General features: G+C 47.5%; 1 protein-coding gene across 1 annotated transcript in view; it reads left to right on the top strand.

Annotated features, from left to right (window-relative positions):
• Positions 1-18,718, top strand: part of BAIAP2L1 (BAI1 associated protein 2 like 1) — a 95,622-nt gene that overhangs the window by 27,535 nt on the left and 49,369 nt on the right. Inside the window, exons 2-3 of the mRNA XM_003354447.4 lie at positions 1,880-1,955; positions 6,334-6,420. Of these exons, the coding sequence (XP_003354495.2) occupies positions 1,880-1,955; positions 6,334-6,420 (163 nt within the window). The remainder of the gene's footprint in view (positions 1-1,879; positions 1,956-6,333; positions 6,421-18,718) is intronic.

Genomic DNA, 18,718 nt, shown 5'->3' with positions numbered 1-18,718 from the left:
GGAGGAAGGGGGTGCCAGGGTTGTCAGAGCAACAGGGGAGACCAAAAGCGTGTATCCAGAAATTAAGCGAAATGCCTGATTCATTCCTTGCAAGGTGGTGACAAGTATTTCCAAAGTCATAATAGACTCTGATGATTAATTTACCAGGAAACTGTCAGTTATGTGGGAGAAATTGAGGAAGGGAAATGGGTGGTCCCTGGAGCAGAAAGCCAGGGTTAGTGTCCAAGATTGAGAAATGAAGAATATTAATCAAAACTACGGCAGGAAATACAGAAGCGCACTTTGAACCCAGCAGGCCACGGGCGAGGGACGTTTGAGTCAGGGGTTCTTTTTTTACGATAAGCTTTTATCAGTGTTTGATAAGATAAAAGTTGTATATTCTCTCTCCACCACCTTGCCGTGGACAACTTTTTATCCCCAAGAATGCGTGTGTCAAGCACCCATCCCTTTGAACGTTGGGTGGTGTTTCTTTTTATTGCCTGCTTGTCTACACACGAGGTACACATATTGGGAGGGGAGCAGGGATTTGACCAGTCTCTCCGGAATGATTAAAATTGGGACGCGTCGCATTCATAGATGGAGCAAACATTCAGCCACCACGTGTCCTGAGCCAAGAAGCCAGAGCCCTGTAAGGATGATTTCTTATCTGTACTTCAGGTTTAGGGCAGCATTTTAAATTCAGCCTAATGTTCTAAATAGTTGTCTGTCTTAGACTTGGCATAGCACCTGCGTCTGTGTTAGGACTTTCTAGCGATATAATGAAAACCATGAAGTTCCCGCTGGGGCACCACGGGTTTGGTGGCATCTCTAAAGTGCCGGGACATGGGTCAGTCCTGGCCTGGCGCAGTGGTTTGGGGGGAACCAGCATTGCCACAGCTGCGGCATGGGTGCAACTGCAGCTTGCATCTGATCCCTGTCCCAGGAACTCCATAGTTGCAAGGTGGCAAAAAAAAAAAAAAAAAAAAAAAAACATGACATGCGCAGAGACAGAGGATCCTGAAATCCGTGATGGAAAACTGTGTCTCCCTGTCATCCGCCTACTGCTGTGTGCACAGGACCGAGCACACACTCCATAAGTCCTTAATGAATGCACTGGTGGCTAGGGGAAAAATGCCAGTGACCACCTAGAAAGAAGGTTCCAGACTGACCTCTGTCCTAGAGAACCCATCCCACCCCCTCCCCCCAGTAATTAGGCACAGCAAAAACAAAATCTCTTGGAAGTTTGTTATGTTGGCAGCCAACACATTGCCCACGTAACGATGTGATCATGAGCCCCTAGCGTGACAACCATGAGTGTCCTTAAGCCCAAAAGGGCGCATCGTCAGCTTCCGGACTGCCGGCCCTGGTGGTGGTCTTGGTAGAGACAGAGTGTCTGCTCCTAGGCAGCTCCTGGGCGGGTGGGGGATGGCCAGAGTCACACACGCCTTGCATGCCCTCGACGGGAAATAAATGCCCTTCATTACATTTTTTTTTTTTTTCTGTCTTTTCTAGGACTGCGCCCACGGCATATGGAAGTACCCAGGCTAGGGGTGCAATCGGAGCTGTAGCCGCCAGCCTCCACCACAGCCACAGCAACGCTGGATCTGAGCTGCATCTGCAACTTAGACCACAGCTCACGGCAGCACTGGATCCTTAACTCACCGAGCGAGGCCAGGGATCGAACCCTCGTCCTCATGGATGCTAGTCAGGTTACCCGCTGAGCCATGACGGGGAACTCCTCCATCCTTCGTTGCTTTCAAATCAACATTCATGACTTTGTGGACTGTACCGGCAGGCACGTGTGGGGAGACTAGGCTTTGTGGTGACAAAATCTAAGATGACGTGGTCTGCTGTTTGCTTGTTTTATTAATGTGTTTGTTTTTGTTTGTTTGTTTGTCAGAATGTTATGGAACAGTTCAATCCTGGGCTACGAAATTTAATAAACCTAGGGAAAAACTATGAAAAAGCTGTTAACGGTAAGTCTGTCTCCTAAATTTATAAAGTGCCTCTAAAAGCCTTCATGAACTATTTTGCTTCATTATTTCAAATTATTCAAAATGCTGTGATAGTGAATATTTAAAATATCGTCAGATTGGTAGAAAGCGTTTGCAATTAGTGTAACCTGCAGACTTTTGCAGTGACAGACTATTGGGTATTTGAAATGAGTAAATTAATAGGCCACTCTGAGAGATACCTCTTAAATATCAGATTATACCTTTGATACGCCTTAATCTTTTCTATCATTTTATATCATTGCTGTACATGTTCTCTAGTTTTGAAACCAAATTCTTCGTAAATTAAGAACATCTATAAAAGGTAAAGTATCCTGAAGCAGAGGAATTATTCTCCTTTTGGTTTATACGGCAGAATTCACCTGCAGCTTTAGCACTTTCGACAGCACTGTGAGAGATACAGCCTCGGGCCTGAATGGAAAGACATCTAAGGGTTTCAGCAGAGGGGGCGTCTGTCTCTCTCTGCCCCGGGCTTGTTTGCTGGTTCATTGTTTCCTTAGAGGAAGCGGACCTGCATCTAAAACCTTCGTTGCCCTCCCGAAAGGGGAACCCCAGGTGCTAACAATGACCAGATTCAAAGGTAGTAGCCAGTGTCACCCCCGCCCCCAGATATGCAGATCCCACTTTCAGCATCAGCAGCTTAGGGAGAAAATGCAGCTGCTGAGAGTTTGAGCCGCGAAGACGGCTTCAGATCAAGCTTCGTGTCTTCTCTTTCCCTCCTGTTTCTCTCTTCCGCCAAACCCCCCAGTGAGGTTTTAGAAAGAAACCTGTGCCCTCACACCCTCTGCAGGAGCCTGCCCCAGGGAGGGGGTGTGCTGGCCGGACTTTGGACTCCAGTGGGCACACTGCTGCTGCGGTCCCTGCCAGAGTCAGCGGCTTGTTTCCGTGCCTCTGGGTCTCTGTGCGCCCAGCCAGCCATTTTCAGTGTCAGGAAGCTCAGCAGGCCCAGGATTTTGCTCCCTCGTCCTCCAGTGGTATCGGTGGTTTCTGGGGGTGCCCCGCGCCCTCCTTCAAAGAGCCGGAGCTTTGTTTTGAAAGGCCTTGCACAGCTGTCTCTCCCCAGATGACGGCTTGGTCACAAGGCCACAAAGTCATGGCTTCATAGTCCCTGCAAAGGAAGTCACTCTGGCCTGCAGTGGTCATTTCTCTTTCTCCCATGAGCGGCCTCTCCGAGGCAGCGTTTTATAAGGTGACCCTCTGGGCAGCCCACAGCTGAGCCTCCTGCTAACCAGGCTTCTCCCCAGAGAGTCTTATCACTTTCACACCTCCCGGGGCCTACTCTGCACTTTATAAGGTGTTTCCAGAATTTCTGCAGGCCCTTGAGAGACTTCAGTAAAATCTGTGCGGTCCTGGGACGGATCTATAGTAGGGTTGAAGATGCCAGATGTGCAGTCAGTAGTTAGATTATAACGCAGGGCAGCAGGCACAGCTGGTGAAGAGCGTGGGACAGCAGTGTCACAGGAATTTGAGCCAGAGGTCAGTGGATAAATGGAGTGGGCAGAGGGCTGTATAGGAGCTGAGCCTGCTGGCAGACGCAGCTTACTAGCTCTTCAGCCGAAAAGATAGCATCTAAGCCAAGACCTCAGGTCCACACTAGTGCAGGTGAGAAGCTGTTGGGGACCAGTAAAACAAGGTGAAACAGGACCGATTATTAAGGCGCTTGGATGCAGCATCAGTTACCCACTTGCTGTGTAACGAACTGGTCCTGAGCTCGGGGGCCTAAGACAACAGCGTTCATTATTTCCGACGGTCCCATAAAGGCAGTGCGGTGGTCCCTACGCCTGGGGTCCACTGTTGCAGCTGTAGTCAGCTGGGGCCAGGGCTTCCTCCCTCAGGCGGAGCTGGCTGTCCCGAGAGTGCAAGCCCCCTGCAAGTTATGCCTGCTGGTACCCCACTGGCCAGAGCAAGTCACCTGACCAAACCACCCATCACCTTGCTGGAGGACTGCAGGGCTGGGAATTCTGGAGGTGTGATTCACGGAAGGCATGGCTGTCAGAATCTACCCATGAACTCGGGAGTGTGGCCAGCTTAGCCTGTGGACAGTGGGAGGCCATTGAAGGTGTTGGAGCAGAACCATCACCTAGTGGAAGTCGTATTTTAAGGAAAATTTTCTGGTAGAAGGATGTAGTTTAGATGAAGTAGTTGGTCAACCACTAAAATAGAACTAACATGCTTTATTCTTTAAAACACTATGTGGTAGATAATAAGGTATTCACAAGGGCAGAATTAGGAAGATAAGAGTTGTTTATTTTTTTTCCTAGGTAAGTTATATAATGTTTAAGTTCATACAACTTTGTCATAAAAGCAGGATATTTTTACTAGACTGGAAGGTTCAATAGCTTTAAACCTCAGTCAACAGGTAACGAAAAAACTTTCAAGTTAATGTGTGGGTGCAAACCAAACATGTTAAGTGTTGTGTAACCCCGTATTACCATTCTCCCGCTACTCAGTACCTTGCAGTTGGAAAATCTTCCCACTAAAATGTCAGGTATGTTTACTGGACAGTTCCCTGGCCACACACCATGTTTTTAGGTGGAGTCCTCTCTCTGTCCGTTTTAGCGGAGACCAAAGAGTCAAAAAGCGCCACGATCTAGACCCAAGGATGTGAAATAACCTTAGCCAGAGTGATGTGCTCTGCCCCCGATGCACCCTTGACCTCGGGCATGTCCCAGAATGTCTCGTCTCTGCGCCCCTACATGAAACGGGCTGATGACACCACCCCCAACCTGGGTCTTAATGTAGTTAGGGAGATTGATTAACTGAAGTAACGCTTTGGAAACTGCGTGCATGCTACTTGTTCATGCTGTTTTTTGAAATGATGCTTTATCATCACCCTCCGTCTTGTGAAATAAGTGTCGTAGGTCATTATCTTTCCTAAACGTGTGTGTGTGTGTGTGTGTGAATGCATGTATAGTTACACACACACATATGTAGTAAAAGCTGTACCTTTTGTAATTTTTTAATGCTACGAGACATGCAAAAATAGGTTCACGTGCCATGAAATACTACTTTCTTGGCCTGCAGTATCCTCAGCTGGACTCGGGCATTCGCTCATTCTGTGACCTCCTCCCCTCCCCTCTGTCCCTTGCGACACCTTTGAAAATCCATCCTTTGAAAACAATATCCGTTAGAAATGGGGCAGAGAGACTGGTGCAGAGAGACTGGCGCGGCCCCACGTTTTCTTCTCAGTGAAAGGAAAGGAATCTGAGAGAGATTCCTTAGGGCTGGCCCCTCTTATCTCCAAAATCCTGTGGGCTCCAAAGCTCCTGGGAACACAGCCGTCTTCACGTGAAGCCAGCCTTTAAATAAGATCAGTTATTTTCTCTCAAGGCACACGAAACAGGCTCGGCCATACAGAAAGGCTTGCTTGTGGTAGCCCTTCTGTGTCCTCAGACTTAGCTTCTTAAAAAGCAAAAGAATAAATCAGTATTAGCTTCCGTTTGTTTGTGCCGTATGCATGCTACTAGGGATTTTTATAGATTAAAATCCCTTGTTCCAGAAAAGAGCACTAACGTGCCCGAGGGGGTCATGCTGTTGGAAGTGACGCTGGATTTCAAGCCCAGGTTTGCCTTGCTCCTGGCCTCCCGCATCCGGAGGGGGGAAAAAAGGAAAGGAAGAGAAAAGTCAAAATCAGATTTCTGTACATTGTAATGTAGTCTTCAGAACAGTTCGAAGGGAGAGATGGGATTTTTCAGATAATTAGAATCCAGCTTGTATAGCAATGAGACTTGTCCTGACTCTGTCAAAAAGGAAAAAGAACATTCAGTCATTTTTCCGATAATTGCATTGTTTTTTTTGCAATGATAATATACTTAAGAGTTTATAGATTTTCCTTCTGGGAACGGCTCTGGCAGTTGCTTATGTCTGAGCGTGTCTTTTTCAGCAGAAAAAGTGAGAATGCCACTGATGGCCCAGGTTCCTAGGCCACCCCATGCAGCCCCTCCAGCGAACCTGATGCAGACCTGTGTGGCTGTAGAACAGCCAGCTTGGGAAGGACTCTGGCTGGAGTGGACGGGTGCCGGCCCTGATGCCGTGTCAGGAGCACGTCCACTCTGGAACTGGCCTTGGGAGCAGGCAGGACCTTCTCTGGGCTTCCAGCCTCTCTGCTGCTGCGGGTTTTCCCGGGGCGGGTCCGAAGCAAGGATCCCAGGGGGCTCCCCAGTGGGTGGGGTCCTCCCGCAGGGCAGCAGTGGGACCTCTGCCCGGGCACAGCGCTCGGGCACAAGCCCTGCCTTCCGAGAGCCAGCCTGGCCTCCGTCGGAAGGGACTCGGGTTTGGGAGAGAACCTTCCTTATCATCTGAGTGACTGACGCCTTGGTTGGTGTGTCCCCACCCCGTCTAGCTATGATCCTGGCGGGAAAAGCCTACTACGACGGAGTGGCCAAGATCGGAGAGAGCGCCGCCGGGTCCCCCGTGTCGACGGAGCTGGGTGAGCTGACCGTCCCTTCCGGGTACCCCCAACTCGGGCCCTGCTGAGAACATACGCAGTGGCCCGAATCCAGACCAGAGCAGAGAGCCAGCCCAGCACCCCCGTTTGTTCACTTCTGGAGCGACTGACCTCTCTGGGCTCGGTCCGGAGTGGCGGCGGCGGCAGCGGCGTCAAGGGCAGACGGAGGTCGGTGGCCGGCCGGCCTCCCTGCACCCTGGGGGCTGGCTGCTGCCCCTGAGGTCCGGGCCCTGGTTCCCCCGATCCCTGAAGCGTGACGCCCAGGGAGACTTGACCTACATTCTTCGCTGGAGGAGACGTGTGCTGGGCCCCCCGGCCTGGCAGGCGCGTTTCCTGTGACTCACCGCGCGGGGCGTCGGGCTCCTTGACGGCCCTCTCGCTGCCCCCGCTTCCGCACTTGCTCTCCGTGGCGACTTTTCCGGTCTGGCTGGTATGAATTGCTCTCCTGTGCACACGCGGAGGGCAAGGCAGCCCCGCCTCGGCAGCGCTGGCGTTTCTGTTTCCAGAGCCAGGTCACGGTACCATCTCCAGGGGGGAAAGGTGGATTTTTTTTTTTTAATAGCCCCACACACAGCCAGCAGTTGTAAAACTTGCTGAATACGTTCTGCCTGATAGAGGGTTACACTGCAGACTTCAGGATGCGTGTCGGAAGGGTTCAGAGAAAAGACCCGTGAAGTGTGTGTGTGGAAGGAAACGTGTGTCTGTGTTTAAACAGTGGCGGGGGCGGGGGGAGCGTGGGGAGGGGCGCGGGTGTCCGAGGTTCAGGTGGTTGGCGCCGTCTCTCTGTTAGGCGTCTTAAGGGTTTTCAGGATGGCTTGGAACCCTCTTATCCCATAAAAGCCAAGAAACAAGTTCCTGGTTGATGACGAGGCTGGGGCGAGGCGGCTGGATCCGCAGTGGACCTGGGCTTGTTTACGTCGCGGACGCCTCTTGTGCCTGAAGAGTTCATAGTCTTGAGGCTGTTCCCACTGTGGCACCTGTTGCTGTGGAGGCGTGGGTTCGATCCCCACTCAGTGGGTTCAAGAATCCGGCATTGCCGCCTCAGCTGTGGCTCGGATTCAGTTCCTGGCCAAGCAACTTCCATATGCTGTGGGTGTGGCCATTAAAAAAAAAATCTTGAAACTCGTAGACAGAACCTAAGCCTGACGTGATGGTGGGTGAGGAGTAAGTCAGTATTTGGTAGAGTTGACGACATGTAGAGGATTTTCTTTCTTTCTGCTTTTGTTTGTTTGTTTTTCTTTCTAGGGCCATACCTGCAGCATGTGGAGGTTCCTAGGCTAGGGGTCCAATCGGAGCTGCAGCCGCTGGCCACAGCCACAGCCACTGTGGATCCGAGCCGCCTCGTCGACCTCCACCACAGCTCAGAGCAACGCCAGCTCCCTAACCCCCTGATGGAGGCCAGGGATCGAGCCCGCGTCCTCGTGGATGCTAGTCGGGGTCGATAACCGCTGAGCCACGACCGCAGCTCCACATGGAGAGATCGTCAAACCCTGACTTGTATCCTGCCGGTGCCGTAAATTGTGTGTTCCGGCAAAGGTCAAAACCGGGGTCACTGTCGGAAGTAGGATCACTTTAGTACAATACACACTCTGTGATGCAGTCAGAAGCAGGTAGTCAAGTACAGGACATTTGAGGGATGGTTGGGGCCACCCAGATTAAAGACAGCACCCCGGGAGTGTCGGGAGGGGGGGCCGGTAGGTGTGACCCTTGCGTGAAGACACGGGGCGCTCGGGCTCCCCATCATTCAGTGCGCCTGTTGAGTGTTTTATGGCTCTCGATTCTGTTTAAATAAGACTTCTGTTCCACACCTTCCTTGATTCAGCTGTGAGTTCATCATGTTGAATCAGCTATTTCCACAGCAACCAGTGTTGTTAGAAACAGGCTTAAACCTGGAGTTTCAATAAGGAAAATAGGTGGGAATGCTGACGTTTCTTTCATGTGTGTGTATGTCATTCAGGGAACAGAAGTAACTTGCCGTGTCCTTTTGCTTCTATCCACTATGTTATATATATAATTTTCCGCCCATTTACAGCCGCTCCATGATCAAGTGCTGTCCTCATAGGAGTTGCTTTTGGAAGCCTATTTACTTCTTTTGACTTGCTTAGTTTTTCATTTTGTTGTTAAAGTTTAGGCTAAAATACTACCCGATACCTGTTTAAATTCCTGTAGGGAAGAGCCGTGGGTAATTCGTAGAAGAAAGAGAAAGACCTAAGGCAGAGTGTTTTCCTCATTTTTTGAAAAGATCTTATTTTCTGCTGGCTTTTTGGTGTTGGTGCTCATAACTTTATGAAACTTACGTTATAAATTCCATCTGTTAAAACTTAAAGGATATGACATATGTGATGATTGAAAATCATTTCAAAATTTTTATTCCTTAAGAGATTATCTCTGAAAACCCTTTGTTTTCCTACCGCCCCGCCCCCCCCATCCCCGCCAAAAAAAAATCCTGGGAGTTCCCCTTGTGCCTCTGGGTTGAGAACCAGACGTTGTCTCTGTGAGGATGCAGGTTTGATCCTTGGCCTCGCTCAGTGGGTTAAAGATCTGGCATTGTGGACAGCTGCAGTGTAGGTCACAGATGTAGCTCGGATCCCATGTGGCTATGGCGTAGGCTGGCAGCTGCAGCTCTGACTCAACCCCTGGCTGGGGAACTTCCATATGCCTCAGGTACAGCCATAAAAAGAGAAACAAAAACAGCAACAACAAAGATCCTGTAGTTTTAAATTTTTTAGTTTAATAATTTTGCTCTGGAGGGAAGAGAAAGGGATGCTGAAGAATTTTTATTGTTTCTAAAACTTTGATTACAAGAGTAGTTTTCATTTCAGTGTTTGAATAAATTTTTTTTTTGCTTTTTTTTTTTTAACTGTTGCTATAGTACACATAATCTTTTTCATTTCATACACTTTTTTTTTTTTGGGCCATGCCCAAAGCACATGGAAATTCCCTGGCCAGGGATCAAACTTGAGCCACAGCATTGACAAGGCTGGCTCCTTAACCTGCTGCACCTAAGTCGACTTGAAATTTCTGTTATATTTATTTTGATACTTTGATACTTGGGAAGGGGAGCGAGGAAACTACCCTGTGGGTGAAATAGTTACTCAATTGATAGAAGTGTGTAGTTGAGGATTCAACTTGGAAAACTTGGCCAAATACATCATGAGTGCTAATCAGGGCGGCAGAGCTAAGCATCTCCGTCTCTTCTTACTTTAGAGGGAGAAAAGAGGGCGGTTATTGATTAGCCCTTCGCTGGATTGGCATCTGTTACAGGACACTGCAGTAGTACCATTTTGATTTTTAGGTATGGGTGCTTTCATTTTGACCTCCCTCTTTTGCCATCCGCTCACTCAATACAGTGTGAATCATTTATGATGCTTTTGCCCCAAAATAACAAAATGTCCAACTAATGGTGGTTTAAATGATAAGGATGTTTATTCTCCCAGATAAAAAGGCCAGGAGTAGCAGATTCTTGGTTAGTTAAGCATTACTGAGGAGTCTGGTTCCTTCTGTCTGTCTTAGTCTCAAGCCCAGCTCCTCATGGTGCCAAGGCGGCTGCCATTGCTAGTCTCAGGCATCACACCCACCTTCCTCCCTTTGTGTCCCAAAGCAGGAAGGTGTGCCTTGGACAGAGGAGGAAACCTTTACCCAGGAGCCCAGTACACATCCTCATGTGCCCCCCGGCCTGATGTGGATGCCAGTGGCCCAGCAGTCAGAGAGGTTTCCCCAGCACAGTTAGCCAAGGAATGCATCGGAGGAGCGAGAACCTAACTGTTAGGAGGTACCCAGTGAGGACACCACTCAGGCAGCCGCGGTTATCACAGGTCTTGTCTCAACAACTTGGACTGAAAAGATGTTCTTGCTTCAGCTGTGCCTGGGACGGCAGAGTGCTTCGGTGGGTTTTTGTTTGTTTGCTTTTTATTTTTTGGTCTTTCTAGGGCCTCACCTGTGGCTTACGGAGGTTCCCAGGCTAGGGGTCCAATCGGACCTGCAGCTGCCGACCTGCGCCACAGCCACCGACTGCGCCACAGCCACAGCCACGCCGGATCCTTAACCCACTGTGTGAGGCCAAGGATAGAAACCACATCTTCACAGATGCTAGTCGGGTTGGTTATTGCTGAGCCACGACGGGCACTCCACTTCTGCGTCCTGCCTGTGTCTCTGATAAGAGTGGTATTTTCCTCCTGTGTGGTTGTGTGGTTTTACCCTCGTGTGTATACATCACACGTTAAGATCGTTAAGCCGTCCTTCCCAGTCTGTTCCTTCTTGGGAGGGGGGACTCCAGCACCGAGGAAGAATGAGTGAGGGATCGGAATTACTTTGTGTTTTTCTGCCCTGTTTGCCTTTCTGTTCAAGCCTTGGGTACCTTGTAACCATGACCTCTGGGTGCTTCCTGCTTGCCTCTGCCTCTCTCCTTTCTTTCCTCCTCTCCTCTCCTCTCCGCCGATGTATCTGCACCGTCTCACGCCTCATCACCGCTGTTCCTTTCCAGTCCTTTCTCAGTGAGTATGTGCCCAGCAGCCAGCACAGAGCGCTTGCTCTCTGCCAGGCGCTGGGTCCTCCTAGCGGTCCCGCACGCAGTGGGGCGCAGGCGCTCTCCCTGCCGAGCTTTCCCTGCGAGACCAGAGGTGGAGTGTGGGCCTGGGCCACACGGTGGGCAGGTGGTCCCACCTGAGAATCTGAGCTCTTCACCTCTGCACGTCACTGCCCTCCATGGGGGGGAAGGGAAAGGGGAGGGGCGGCCAAGTAGGGGTCGCTGAGGAAGAAAATGGGGACCCCATGATGGGGACCTTTGCGAGGAGGAGAGGAGAAGGGGTCGCTGGAGTCAGAGCATCCGAAGACAGGGGACGGGCTGGCACGTGCGATGCCGAGGTCCCTGGTGGTTTCACCCTAAATGCCAGGTGTTACAGGTTAAGGAAGGTGGAGGTAGCAGGGAAGTTTATATGTAGATTATATATGTGTGTATGGGTGTATATATATGTATGTATCTTTTTTTCATAAGTATCTTCTTACAAGTATTGCTTGACTCCTGTACTGCTGTGCTTTGTATAGAAACTCAGGTCTCCTGAGAGCCTGTGGTGCACCAGGTGCTTGGTGCATTCCCGTATCCTGTCCTCGGGAGCCCCAGGGACAGATGCTTCCTCCATGGTCGAGGGGGGGGGGCACTAACCCAGTTTTCCTTGAGGAGGCTTTTAGACCATAAGGACATGCTTGGCGGTTCCGTCCTTCTGCATGGTGGTGAGATGTCCTCCACAGGCAGCCACACTGGGCCCTGCGTCCTTAGCCATGGGCTCTGCAGCCAAGGAGGACAGAGCAAGGGCTGTGGAGGTTGTGACCTCAGAGAGCGTGGTAGATGGCATTGGTGCTGCTTGGGAAGGATCCTGTGACCCGGGCCAGGGAGGCCAGGCCCGATTTTATTTTCCTCCGAAACTGCCCGACACTCAAGAGATGCTCAGTGAATCTGTGTGTTCAGGTTGCCACTGTGAACTCGTGTGACCTGGGCAGGCACTTCACCCTCTGAGAGGTTGGTAGGACTAAGGCAGCACATTCGGGGTTGTGGGCAGATGAACTGAGATAATGTACCTCATGTTTTCTAAAGTTTCCAAGACCAGAAAGATGCCTTTCTGGGGGGGGGGGAAAAAAAAGGAGTTCCCGTGGTGGCGCAGTGGTTAATGAATCCGACTAGGAACCCTGAGGTTGCGGGTCCGATCCCTGCTCTTGCTCAGCGAGTTAATGATCCAGCGTTGCCGTGAGCTGTGGTGTGGGTTGCAGACGCAGCTCAGATCCCGAGTTGCTGTGGCTCTGGCATAGGCTGGTGGCTACGGCTCCGATTCGACCCCTAGCCTGGGAACCTCCATATGCCGCAAGTGCAGCCCAAGAAATGGCAACAAGACAAAAAAAAAAAAAAAAAAAAAAAAAAAGATGCCTTTCTCTTCTCCACTTCTTATGTCCACACGTTTTTGAGAAGTCAAAAAATAGCACCGATTGTTTCATTGACACTGCTCTCCTCCATAAAGTAGATGACATTAAATTTGTAAGAGTGTACATTTTTCTTTGATGTTTCTTGATTCATGAGCGAATCTTTTCAGTTCTCTCCATTGTATCTTCGTTTTTCTTTAACCTCTCATCTTGCTCGTATTTTCTTCCTCATACCATCTTTAGGATTCTCTGCTGATCTTTTTCTAATTTCTGAAATGATGCATTTAACTCATTAATTATAAATATAAGCAGTCTTCGTTTTAATGTGCAGAACCACAAATACTACTGTGTAAGTAAAAGACACGCAAGTCTGTCTTAATCATCACTGGAAAAACTGTGATTGTCCCGTGACCTTTAAAAATAGTTGTCAGAGGAGTTCCCATTGCGGCTCAGCAGAAACAAATCCAACTAGGATCCATGAGGTTTTGGGTTCCATCCCTGGCCTCACTCAGTGGATTAAGGATCTGGCATTGCCATGAGCTGTGGTGTAGGTTGCAGATAAGGCTTGGATCCAGCGTTGCTGTGCCTGTGATATAGGCCGGCTGCTATAGCTCCAATTCAGCCCCTAGCCTGGGAAACTCCATATGTGGCAAATGTGGCCCTAAAAAAAAAAAAAAAAAGTTGTCAGAAATATTAAAAACTCTTTTACTATCAGTTATAAGGAAATGAAATTAAAAAAAACCTTTTTTTGTGTACACTAAAGCAGTATAAACACTGATAATTCAAGAATATGTATTTTGTAAAAAAAACAAACAAAAACCTCAAATTGTTTCAACAGCCCTTGTCGCCCCCTTATATAACTTGATACAGTATGCTTTTGCAACTTGTCATGCTACTTTCTAAGTTTGGATCAGCTTCCAACATTTTATCCCGGTGATTTCAATGTTGTGAGACAGCCTTGAGAAGTTCCTTTAATGTCAAGTTTTTTTGCTGGCATCACTTTCTCTGAAACACCTTCATCCTTTTCATCACAACCACTTTCCCCAGTTACCTTGTGACATCTGGGCTTCACTGCATCCTTAGGGCTGTACAGCCAGGCTCTCTCAGCACCAGTGTTGACACTTCCACTGGCAGCTGTTTCTTCTGTAACTGCATTGACATTCATTGCTGCCACTCGTTGTTTCTTTGCTGCACTTGTTTTTTCAGTTATCCGTATTTGTAACACTTCACTTAGGTTTCTCACTGGGAAAGGAGGCAACACACCTTTGCAGTGTGTGTGCTCTATCGGCAATCCTTGCAACAGCATCACTCTGTCCTAATGACTGTAACATAATGATAAATGTTACAAGTAGGTGACAAGTAGAGAAAGTAGATCTTCTTATTCAAGCTTGTCTTAGCTGTTGTAGGACTTTTGCGTTTACATGTATTTTAGAATCCGTTTGTCAATGCCCACTTAAAAAAAAAAATCTAGGATTTTTAACTATAGGTTAAATCTGTAGATGGATTTAGGGAGAACTGACTCAATCTTCCAGTCCATGAAGGTGGTATACCCTTTTAATTACTTGGGAGTTCTTTACTTTCTGTTAGCACTGTTTTGTATTTCTTCATTTTAGAAGTCTTGCACGTTTCTGATTGTTTTTGCTGTACCCACACCATGGAGCAGTTCCCACGCCAGGGATCTAACAGCCACAGCAGTGACAATGCCAGATCCTTAACCCAGTGGGGAACTCCTCTTGCACATTTTTATACACACAATTTTAGATGTTTATGGTGTTTTTGTCCCATTGAAAACAGCATTTAATTTACTTCCTAGTTGTTTGATTCTGCTGAGTTTTCAATTTCAGTGACTTTTTTTTTTTTTTTTTTTTGGCTTTTAGGGCCACACCCATGGCATATGGAGGTTCCCAGGCTAGGGGTTGAATTAGAGCTACATCTGCCGGCTTACACCACAGCCACAGCAACACAGGATCTGAGCCACATCTGCAACCTACACCGCAGTGCATAGCAACACCAGAGCCTTAACCCCCTGAACAAGGCCAGGGCTCAAACCCACAACCTCATGGGTCCTAGTTGGATTTGTTTCCCCTGCACCATGACGGGAACTCCCTCAGTGACTACTGTTCATTACCATCAGTTCTCCTAAGTTTTTTGGAAATCTTTGAATTTTTATCACATTTTTATACTAGCTTTATTGAGATCTAATACACACGCAGTACAGTTCACCTCTTTAAAGTGCATAGCTCGGGATGTTCCCATGTGGTGCAGCAGGTTAAGGATCTATCTGTTGTTGCTGCAGCTGTGGTGTGGGTTCTATCCCTGGCCCGGGAACTTCGGCATGCCACGGGTACAGCCTAAAAAATAAATGAAGTGTATAGTATATTCGGCATTTTAAATTATCACCTTTAAGTTATCAAAGTTGTGTGTTGCCTCCTCGTTTCCCTTTAAGTTACTCCAAAAAGAAATCCCATACCCTTAGTAGTCATTTCCTATTAGCCCCCCCAACTCCAGCAGTTTTAATATATTTTAATTAACATATTTTGTCTCTAGATTTGGTTTTGCTGGACATTTCGTATAAATGGAATCATACAATATATCTTTTGTCTTGGTTTCTTGCACTTAGTACAGTGATTTAAAGGTTCATTCACATTGTAACATGTATCAGGACTTCCTTTTGTGTGTGTGGGATGCGTAATACTCCATTTGTGTAGACAGACCATGTTTTGTTGATCCATTTTATTTTTTAATTTTTTTAATTTTTTTGTCTTTTTGCTTTTTCTAGGGCCACACCGCAGGCAGATGGAGGTTCCCAGGCTAGGGGTCTAATCGGAGCTATAGCCGCCAGCCTACGCCACAGACACAACCACACGGGATCCGAGCCGCGTCTGCGACCTACACCATAGCTCATGGCGACGCCAGATCCTTAACCCACTGAGCACAGCCAGGGATCGAACCTGCACCCTCATGGTTGCTAGCCGGATTCATTATTAACCACTGAGCCACAGTGGGAACTCCTGTTGACCCATTTTATGGGTTGATGGACATTTGGGTTGTTTCGACCTTTTAAGCTGTTAAAAATAATGCTCCCGTGAACATTCATGTACAAATTTTGTCTGTACGTAGTTTTTCTGTGTCTTGGGTGTATATTTAGGAGTGGAACTGCTGGCTCGTCTGGTAAACTCCAAATTTAACCCTTTCGGGAACTCACAGAGAGTTTTTCAGATTGAACGCACCCGTTTACATCCCCACCAGCAGTGTGTGAGGGTTCCGGGATCTCTCCATTCTTGCCCACGCCTGCTGCTGTGGTTTTGATCGGCCGTCCTAGAGGCTGGGAAGGACTACCTCATTGGGGTTTTGGTCGCCGTTTCCCTAGAGGCTCTCTTCCCATTCTTACTGGCCATTGCGCATCTGCTTTGGGGAAATGTCTCTTCAGATCCCTTGCCCATTTTTAGTTGGGTTGTCTCGTTATCATTGAGTTATATCTACAAAGCTGGAAGTTCTCAACAGTCTAATTCTGGTGATGCCTTATTGGGCCTCTTGAATCTCCTCCATGAAGGATTCTTTCGGTAAGGGTTTCATTGTCATTCTCTTCTCTTCCATGTCAGGGTCACCTATGGAGCTGTAGAACTTAGGCCCTTGGAAGTCACCAAGAAATGAAAAGTCGTAGAAAAGCCAAGCAATGGTAGAGCTTCTCTGATTTAAATCATATCATTTACTTAGAAAATAAACAACTGTTGATGGAATATGAATTGCCCTTTGATGAAATTGTGGTAAAACATTTAGAAGTTGCAAAGCAATGGAAAGGCTCTTTTATTTTCTGTTGTATCCATATCAACAAAGGTATTCTGCCAGTTTTGCAGGAGGAGTGGCTCAGACTTTGTGGAAAATACTTTAATGTAAATCTCCGAAATTAAGTTCTCCTACCTAAAACGTAAGAAAAGGCAGGTTTTAATTTTCTAAAAATAGGCCAGATAAACATCCTTCCCCCAAGAAAAAAGTCATTCCTGGTGGTTTCCTTCTGAAAATAAAAGGTCCTTTATGAATAGAGTCTATTCTCCTATTATAGAGACTATTCAGAAAATGGCATTGCTTTCTCACAACTGTAATTGCGAGTGATAGAAAAGTCTGAATGATTCAAGAAAAATGCCAAATTCTTAGTCATTTTTATGCTAAATGCTTTCACCGCTTGAAGCTTAGAGTAAGAATTAGCATATACTTTGAAGTTGATTTCAAACTCATTTTGCCAAGGTATCACCGTTGACCAGTTGGCCATAACGAAGCAAACTAGAGCCAAGGGGCTGGGCAGGCCTTATTTGTAAATACGATTTGGGGTGCAGTGGGAACACAGACACCCCTGTGGCGTCTCATTGCTGTATTGGCTGTGGCCACGGTCAGGCTCCAGCGGCAGGGCTGAGTAGTTGCAAAAAGAAGTCTGTCTGGCCCATGAGACCCGAACTGCTGATGACCCAGCCCCGTGCCGCCTTTACCCGGACAGTGGGGGACAGTGGCCTCGGTCTCTCAGAGGACAGCGTGACAGCATGCAGAGTCGGATAGCCCTTTCTCCAGAGACGCCGCAGTTGCTCACCACCTGCTTGGGTTTAACACGCATGCCAGCTCCGTCCTAACAGCCACAGCTTGGAACGAAACCACCCTGCCTGTAGGGAGGAAGGAAGGAACAAACTCGAAGCCAACGACCAGCGCTCTGTAGTCAGGTTTGGCAGGTAAGATATTTTAATCCACTGTGATTGTTCAGTAAGTCACATGAGTAATAATTCATGTGACCCTGGCCGTTGGGGTGTGGACCTGTAGCCACGCACATAAATCTTTATCGCAGGTACACAGTGCGACTCAAGGAACAACACTCGTTTAAGAGAGGAAACTGACATTTGTCTGAAACTTCCAGTTTTGTCTCTAAATCAAGTGGCGTTTATTTTTGAAAACTTAGGAAATACGGAAAAGGTGGAAAAAGAAGGCAGAAATGGGGAAAATATTTTAGCAAAATATTGAAAAGAGACTTTGAACCAGTTTTTTCGCCTTTAAACCATAGAAAAATAAAAGCTTGTTCTCATTTATTTCTCGAGGCACAGCAGAGAACTTTCTTTGAGGAGTTGATAAATTTCCTTTGAGGCCCTTACACTCACCATCACATAAATGTAGACTATGTCATTTTGTTCCAACTCACCCAGCTTGTACATTATTTTGAATCATCGATTACATTGTTTGGGCAAATTTCTTTCTTTTTTTTCCCTTTTCTTTTTGGGCCGCCCCATTGGCATATGGAGTTCCTGGGCCAGGGGCCTGAGAGCTGAGCCTCAGGTCTGACCTACGCCACAGCAGCGGCTACACCAGATCCTTTAACCCAGTGGGCCAGGCCGGGTTTGAACCTGCGTCCTGGCGCTGCAGAGACGCTGCCCATCCCATGGCACCACAGTGGGAACTTCAGGGCCAGTTTCTTAAATTGGGCACAAAACAGATGTTATCTCCTCACCCTCGGGGAACCTAGAAAATCACAGGTTTTCTTTTGTTATTGAAAGAATGTTTTTCAGTGCGCACTTTGAAAAAAATACACCTATTACAGTTTTGTCTTGTTCGTACTCAAAATCCACATTGACCGTCTTGGGTCTTAAAAATAATAACAGAAAAAAAAGATACCTGAAATATTTTCAAAGACATGTTCTTCATTCAGAAAAATATCATAAATATATTCCTAAGGTCTAGATAAAATGAAAAACTTCGTACCAGAGTCAGTAAGAGAGGTAAGCTGAGCCAAAGCAGTTCTTACCGAAACCACTGATCTTTCAGTTAGAGGTTAGGCTCGCGTTACAGAGATTAATCCTTTCCACAAAAATAGGAAACAATCGATAGGGAATTTATTTTACTTGCTTAACACGGTACCTGCCATGTGCACGTGAAGCCCTGTAGTTGTCATGACAGCCCCTGAAGTGGGTACTGTTACGGTTGCTTTGTTTGACCATGAGTAAGTGGGTTCCGAGAGAGTTAAATAACTTTTCAAAGTCACCCAGCTGGTTAATGGCTGGTAAATTTGATCCCAGGCAGTCTGCCAGCTCTGGGACCTATCATACAGATTTAATTTCCCATGTGTCAAAAAGAATGGCTTTTTCTGACTTGATGTATTTTGAGGCAGTCAGATTATCTTGTCCATTAGAGTTGAGCAGAGAGAAGGTTGTGTAGAGAGTCAGCCATCACAGAGTCTGAAAGGGATTCCGCATGTGACGTGAGTCTGTGTTTTCGTTTTCATCAGGTGGAATCAAGATGTTGTATTTTAGCAACATTTATTACATGACCGTTTGTTCCAACTTGGCAGATGACTTTCGTCCTTTCATTTTCAGGTGGCAGTTGCTTGTTTTAACAT

This window comes from Sus scrofa, chromosome 3, assembly GCF_000003025.6.
Source record: "Sus scrofa isolate TJ Tabasco breed Duroc chromosome 3, Sscrofa11.1, whole genome shotgun sequence".
NCBI lineage: Eukaryota > Metazoa > Chordata > Mammalia > Artiodactyla > Suidae > Sus > Sus scrofa.
Note: the sequence above shows the minus strand (reverse complement) of the source record. Positions and strands in the feature narration are given on the sequence as shown.